The 8,191-nt window shown below is 50.7% G+C and overlaps 1 protein-coding gene across 1 annotated transcript; it reads right to left on the bottom strand.

The window, feature by feature from the left end:
* Positions 1-5: 5 nt before the first annotated feature.
* On the bottom strand, positions 6-3,055 carry LOC311106743 (uncharacterized protein; the record flags this gene model as incomplete). The annotated part of the gene is made up of 4 exons (XM_084149142.1): positions 2,875-3,055; positions 1,453-1,668; positions 307-503; positions 6-93 (listed from the first exon to the last, which is right to left on the bottom strand). Coding segments are annotated over exons 2-4 (402 nt in total), but the record flags the coding sequence as incomplete, so codon positions are not given.
* Positions 3,056-8,191: the final 5,136 nt, after the last annotated feature.

The raw sequence follows: 8,191 nt of genomic DNA on the forward strand, positions 1-8,191 counted from the left end.
GGAATACTCTGTACCACAGGGCTGCAGGACAGACTGGTCAGAACCATGGCTGCCATGATCTCATCCATCTCCACCGACCCTGGGCTCCAGAAACTGAGGAGGGGGGGGGGCAATAATTACAAGATTAATTTAGTCTTGGAGCAACGATCACATTCTCCACCTAAACAGACAACTGAAAGAAGAGGAGCAGATGAAGAACGGAGACTCCATTGAAGAGTACCAAGATAACAGTTGATGTTGTAAGGAAAGTGTGGTAAGATGAAGAGCAGCTTTAGGCTGAAGGATGCCCATAGCGAGAGAGCTTACCTGTAAGGGGCAGACACGGGGCAGGAGGGCATTGTGGGAGTTGTTGTCTGCTGGGGAGCCGGGGGGTGGTTCCAGACCCTCTCAGTCAACCCCTGGGGCACGAAGACTGGGCCCTGATGGTTCCTATCCATAATTTTCCTATGGCCGTTCCTCTCTGTCAAGTTAGGGTCTTCCTGCTCACAGCACTGCATGTCCACCTGCAGAGAGACAGAGGTAGAGAGTCAGAGACACTGAAAGCATTGCATGTCCACCTGCAGAGAGACAGAGGTAGAGAGTCAGAGACACTGACAGCACTGCATGTCCACCTGCAGAGAGACAGAGGTAGAGAGTCAGAGACACTGAAAGCACTGCATGTCCACCTGCAGAGAGACAGAGGTAGAGAGTCAGAGACACTGAAAGCACTGCATGTCCACCTGCAGAGAGACAGAGGTAGAGAGTCAGAGACACTGACAGCACTGCATGTCCACCTGCAGAGAGACAGAGGTAGAGAGTCAGAGACACTGACAGCACTGCATGTCCACCTGCAGAGAGACAGAGGTAGAGAGTCAGAGACACTGACAGCACCGCATGTCCACCTGCAGAGAGACAGAGGTAGAGAGTCAGAGACACTGACAGAACTGCATGTCCACCTGCAGAGAGACAGAGGTAGAGAGTCAGAGACACTGACAGCACCGCATGTCCACCTGCAGAGAGACAGAGGTAGAGAGTCAGAGACACTGACAGAACTGCATGTCCACCTGCAGAGAGACAGAGGTAGAGAGTCAGAGACACTGACAGCACTGCATGTCCACCTGCAGAGAGACAGAGGTAGAGAGTCAGAGACACTGACAGCACCGCATGTCCACCTGCAGAGAGACAGAGGTAGAGAGTCAGAGACACAGGCAGCACTGCATGTCCACCTGCAGAGAGACAGAGGTAGAGAGTCAGAGACACTGAAAGCACTGCATGTCCACCTGCAGAGAGACATGGGGACAGAGGTGCAACACTGATAACATATGGCTGAGACTCAGAGAGAGGGAGGGAGGCACAGTTGAGACAATGACACCTGTACAGTAAAACTGTGACAATACTTTTAGCTAGCCACAAAATATTGAAATTGAATGATGGATTCCATCTTCCTATCTCTGCTTGTATGGGTCCACCTACCAGTGTCTCCTGCATCTCTGCCCCGGGCTGCCTGGTTTCTGTGGGGTCTGGTGCTGTAGAGGGACATGACTGCGGTCCTGAAGAAAGGGTCCTCTCCCCTGGTTTCATAGCTGCCATGGTGCTGCTGCTGGTTGTGGTGGTTGTCTACGCTGTATGGGGTCCCAACACGCAGGTTTTCTGAGAAAAACGTCTTCTGTTTTCTCTCTTCACCAGAGGCTGGAGGAGCTCAGAAGAAAAAATATACATTTAGAAAAACAAATCTAAGCTACATCATGAAGTTCTATAAGAATACAAGTTATTACATTCAAGAACAAGGCCCATAGCATAAAAGACATCTCTTCGTTGGAAGTAAAGCAGCAATAATGTGATTTGTTTGTGCATGTAAATATTACGCAATGTCTTGAAATGTAAATCACAGCACAAAATGTTTTATTTCCATTCTCATTGGTAATTATATGTTTGTTATGGGAATCTGCACGTGTCATTACAGTTTCCACCCAATAAAGGAGTGATGTTTGCGAAAAATAATGCCTAAAAGTCAACTACACAAGCAATGACATCATCCTGTAACGAGAGGGTGTTTATTTTTATTTTTTTAAGATCACACACACCCCTCTCTGCACACCCCTCTCTGCACACCCCTCTCTGTCTGACTGACCGAGAGGCAGCAGTGTGCAGTGTGTGTGGACGCCTGAGTGGTTTGAGTGGAGCACAATATCACATTTCTGTTTAATCTAACATTTAAACCATAGACTTGCTTTAAAAAAGCATGATTTGGGGAACGTGCGGATAGGCTACTAAAGACCCCGGAGGTATAGTCGTCTAGTCCAATAGGCGCTCACTTCCACTAGTAAACAACAGCCCTTACTGTGGAGGAGACGGGCGCTCATTGGCTGAGAGCTGCTTTCCAGGGCACACACCCCTTTCTGACAACGTGTTCGCACACGAGTTTCTGCCGGAGCGATGGAGGTGACGATGGAAATACAATCGTTTCCGCTTGAATGTTTAATAAAAAAGTACCATAATTTCCCCGATACATTTTCGTATTAGTCTGACGTCACGCGTTGTAATAGTGAAAAGAAAACAAGAGAAATCTCAAAACCACACTGATGAACTCAATAAAAACATCTATCCTACCCCCCCCCCCCACACACACACACACACACACACAAACATGCCCAAAAATATATTTTTAAAAACCCCATCATTATCGTTATTAATATGTTATAAACATTTTTACTACCCTCTGTAGCTCAGCTGGTAGAGCACGGCTCTTGTAACGCCAGGGTAGTGGGTTCGATCCCCGGGACCACCCATACGTAAAAATGTATGCAATGATGACTGTAAGTCGCTTTGGATAAAAGCGTCTGCTAAATGGCATATTATTTATTATTATTAATAATAAACCATTATGATATTTACCGTTAGAGCGATCGAGATTCTTGTGTCCAGTTTGGAGAGTGAATTAAGTAGGCGTCTCCACCGGGTCTGCGTTGCTGACTGCCAGTGAAAGGGTGGTTGGATGGGAAACGGATGGCTGGATGCGCTCTGTGCGGCTGTGGCTAGGTGTGCGTATGGTGGAGCAATGCCGAGTGCGACAGCTGGCCAGAGCGCTAGATATCAGACTGCACTGAAACTGCACAAGAGCAGATCTGGGTGATAGGTTACGAGATCAAAATTATGCCCTCAGAGCACAGACACACAGACAGACAGACAGACACACCGACAGACAGAGGGAGAGCCGCGCCAGAGAAAATAGGCTACATTAAACACATTGGCAGAGATTGTTTTTGTTTCCAATGAGATGTGTAGGCTACATTTGCAGATATTTTTGTTCAAATGCAGATATTTTTGTTCAAATATAAATGTTTAAATGGTTTCCCTATGCAACGTCATAATAATGCGTTTCCCCTCTCAATCTATCAGTATGGAAAATAAACCAACATAAGCAAAGCATATGAACTGAAAACACATTGAATGACTAAAATCTAAACATTTGTCATCATTTGTCATAACCATTTGTCAAAAAAAATTTCCTCTGAATTGTCATAATCTTTTCACAACAGACTAGTAGACAATATAAAGGCATCTTCATCAGTATGATTTATTCTACGTTTCATGTGACATTAGCCTATATGACAACACTGTACAGTGCAAAGGGGGTCTGAGTTATAGTGAGGTCCAGAAGGGAGGGGGTTAGTGCAAGGGGGTCTGAGTTATAATGAGGTCCAGAAGGGAGAGGGTTAGTGCAAGGGGGTCTGAGTTATAGTGAGGTCCGGAAGGGAGGGGGTTAGTGCAAGGGGGTCTGAGTTATAGTGAGGTCCAGAAGGGAGGGGGTTAGTGCAAGGGGGTCTGAGTTATAGTGAGGTCCAGAAGGGAGGGGGTTAGTGCAAGGGGGTCTGAGTTATAGTGAGGTCCAGAAGGGAGGGGGTTAACCCCACCCCACCCCCCACATATCCAAGAAGAAAGTTGAAGCTCATTTACTGCATTTCTATACAATTTAAAAACTCTAAAATGTTATTTGGAGTTCAGCAAAAACAAGCAAAAAATTACACCAGCCATTAACACTTTGGTTTGCTGTAGCTTCATTCACCTTCAGTCGATCCTATGCCATGTTAGTATGATATCTGAGTGGGAGTAACTAAGAAAATCAAATGGGTGCCCTGGTTGGTAATTCAGCCATGATTACTACAAGTTTAGATAGTCATTTACCAATAAAAACATGTTTAACTGACATGGGCTGGTTGAGTGACTGTCAGTAGCTGTCATGAGCCTCTCACTCCACCGGGTTACCACCTTAATTTTCTTCCACTCTGCTCACCACTCTCTCTACTCAGCCTAACTAGCTCCACCTGTCCCTGCTCTGCTCTGCTCTAATTACTCTGCCAGCTGCGCTGCATTACCCACTACCTCTCCCAGTATTTAAGGCCCTGTCTTTCAGCTCTCCGGTGTCAGATCGTCTGCAAAGCTCACACCCGGAACCTGTTTGCTCGCGCTTCTGGCTCACCCTGGTTTTGTGACCCCGGACCTGCCTGATTTTTGGATACTCTTCTGCCCCAGGAGATCCAGACCTGCTTCTGCCATAACGACTCCTGACTACTCTTCAATCCCGGTAACTCTGACCAGCCTTCTGCCTTGCTACTACGTATTTTGGATTTCCCTTGAACTGTACTGCTGCCTTGTTTCATTACGCCCTGTTGTGTCTGTGTCTCCCCCCCCCAGGACTTCTGGACCACCCACCACCGGCTTCATAGGACGCATCGCTGCCATTGGGGGGGGCACAGACCCAGCACATTGGACGGGATCCCTGTTACCCCTGGAGCCTTCATTCACTCCCTACTTCCCTTTTCCCTTAAGTTTTAATAAACTTTCTGGTGTGACGCAATTGTGGTCCTCTGGTCGTCTGTCTGAACCGTGACAGTACGATCTGACCATTATGGACTCAGCGCACACTTTCCCCGACATGGAAACCGATGAGCATGAGCAGCAGTTCCAGCAGCAGCAACAACAACTCGCCATGATCATTCAACTCCTCACCAACCTTACCCCAGCCAGTCTGCCCACCAGCCCTGCCCCCGAGTTACCTGCCCCGGTCATTGCAGCCGCTGCTCCGGAACCCAAGATTGGAAACCCCGAGCGGTTCAACGGCGACTCAACCCAGGTCCGGCCATTCCTGACTAGCTGCCGACTTCAGTTCTCCTTGCAGCCAAGGACCTTCGCCACGGAGGGGGCTAAAGTTGGGTATGCCATCACTCACCTGACGGGCCGAGCTCGACTCTGGGGAACAGCAGAGTTCGAACGTCAAACCCCCGCATGTGCAACCTTCGACCTGTTTGCTGAGGAGATGCTGAAGGTGTTTGACCTGGATTCACCAACCGCAGAGGCGTCTCGTGAACTGTTCAGTATTCGACAAGGCAGACGTACAGTCGCAGACCATTCCATCGACTTCCGAACCCTGGCTAGACGAAGTTCTTGGAACACACCATCGTTGGTGGACGCGTTCTTCCATAGTTTGGCTGACTATATCAAGGACGAGTTGGTCTCCCATGAACTGCCTTCCACTCTTGATGAAGCCATCGCACTGACTGTCAGGATCGACAGAAGGATACAGACCCGTCGTCGTGAGAGGGGGCGCCAAGGTCCACCTACTACCGGCATTCGGAGAGATCCGACGGGGCTCCTGTCATCTACTGCCACTCACCCAGGTCAGTTTGATCAGTCTGAGCCTATGGAGATTGGGCGAGCCTCTCTCACTCCTGCAGAGCGCCAGCGCCGCTTCACCTCTAACCTCTGCCTCTATTGTGGAGGTGATGGACATCGTGTGGTAACCTGCCCTTTAAAGGGCCGAAGCTCACCGGGCATAGGGGGAGTCCGGTTGAGTTCAATGACCATCCAGTCCTCCGACCGCAAACCCCTGCTGCAAGTTCACCTCCGCCTCTCTGACTCAACTCACACCCTGGCTGCTCTGGTGGATTCTGGCGCCGAAGCCAACATAATGGACATCAAGCTGGCACGCCAACTGGGACTGGAGAACCTCCGTTTGACACCTCCTATTCCTGCCCGGGCACTGGACGGACACTTACTCGGATCGGTCACTCATGTCACGGCCCCGGTCTCGATGGGTCTGTCCGGAAACCATCAAGAAACTATCCAGTTTCACCTGCTCCCCTCTCCAGGCCAACCCCTCATCCTGGGTTACCCATGGCTCCGCCGGCACAACCCTCAGCTCGACTGGGTGACCGGGGTGATCAGGGAGTGGGGAGAGGACTGCCACCGAACCTGCCTGCTTGCTGCCGCACTACCCCCTCGGCCAGTACCTACTAACTCCGCTCCTGACCTCTCCAATGTCCCAGAATGCTACCATGGTCTCAGAGAGGTGTTTAACAAAGCAAGAGCCACATCTCTGCCCCCTCACCGACCGTACGACTGTGCCATCGACCTCCTCCCTGGAACAGCCCCTCCAAAGGGTCGTCTTTATTCATTGTCTGCTCCTGAAAGAAAGTCCATGGAGGACTACATCAATGGCTCTCTGTCCGCAGGATTAATCCGTTCATCTTCATCTCCTGCTGGTGCTGGCTTCTTCTTTGTGGGGAAGAAGGACGGATCTCTTCGCCCCTGCATCGACTACAGGGGACTCAACGACATCACAGTGAAAAACCGTTACCCTCTGCCTCTGCTCACCTCTGCTTTTGAGTTGCTCCAGGGAGCCACTGTTTTTACCAAGTTGGATCTCAGAAACGCTTACCACCTAGTGCGGATCCGGGAGGGAGATGAATGGAAAACCGCATTCAATACACCAACAGGCCACTACGAGTATCTGGTTATGCCTTTTGGCCTCACCAATGCTCCGGCTGTGTTCCAGGCTCTAGTGAATGATGTACTGCGGGACATGTTAAACAAGTTTGTCTTCGTTTACCTGGATGACATCCTAATCTACTCCAGAAACCTGTCTGAACACACCCGCCATGTCCAGCAAGTCCTTCATCGTCTTCTGGAGAATTCCCTCTACGCCAAGGCAGAGAAATGTGAGTTTCACGTCAAGACAGTGGCCTTCCTGGGGTACATAGTGGCAGAGGGAAGTATCCAAATGGATCCTGCCAAAGTATCAGCAGTCACTTCATGGCCAGTTCCGGAGAACAGAAAGAAGCTGCAACAGTTTCTGGGGTTTGCTAACTTCTACAGAAAGTTTATCCGGAACTACAGTACCGTTGCTGCCCCTCTCACTGCTCTAACCAGCACCAAGCAACCCTTCACCTGGACCCCAGCAGCCGACAAAGCCTTCAGTACCCTCAAGGTGAGGTTCACCTCCGCACCCATCCTCCAGATGCCTGATGTGGACCGGCAATTCATTGTGGAGGTGGACGCCTCGGATGTGGGAGTTGGTGCTGTGATTTCTCAGTGGGCTGCGGAGGATAGGAAGCTCCATCCCTGCGCCTTTTTCTCACGTCGGTTGTCCCCCTCTGAGTGCAATTACGACATAGGGAACCGTGAGCTGCTGGCTGTGAAGCTTGCCTTGGAGGAGTGGCGTCACTGGCTGGAGGGGTCCACCATTCCATTTCTCGTTTGGACCGATCATAAGAACTTGGAGTACATCCGCACGGCCAAACGGTTGAACTCCAGGCAGTCCCGCTGGGCCCTGTTCTTCACCAGGTTTAATTTCACTCTGTCATACCGGCCTGGATCACGCAACACCAAGCCAGACGCCCTCTCCCGTCAATTCCAGAAGGATGACACCCCCTCCAAGGACCCTGTGTCGATTCTGCCAAGTCCCTGCATCGTTGCAGCTCTGACCTGGGCTGTTGAGGAACAGGTGCTGGAGGCTCTCCGTAACCAGCCAGGTCCCAGCACTTGCCCAGCTGACCGCCTTTTTGTCCCCGAAGACCTGAGGTCCCAGGTCGTTCAGTGGGGACATGACTCCCGCCTAGCTTGTCACCCTGGCTCCACCCGCACTTACAACCTGCTCGCCCAGAGGTTCTGGTGGCCCTCTCTGAGAAGGGATGTACGGGAATTCGTCCAAGCCTGCCCCATCTGCAACCAACACAAGTCGTCCTGCCAGCCCCCAGCCGGATTGCTGCAGCCCCTGCCTGTGCCCAGACGTCCCTGGTCTCACATCGCCCTTGACTTTGTCACGGGGCTGCCCCCTTCAAGTGGCATGACCGTCATTCTCACCATTGTTGACCGTTTCAGCAAGATGGCACACTTCATTCCCCTCCCCAAGCTCCCAACCGCCAAGGAGACC

This window comes from Coregonus lavaretus (assembly GCF_964263955.1).
Source record: "Coregonus lavaretus genome assembly, chromosome: 31".
Lineage (NCBI taxonomy): Eukaryota > Metazoa > Chordata > Actinopteri > Salmoniformes > Salmonidae > Coregonus > Coregonus lavaretus.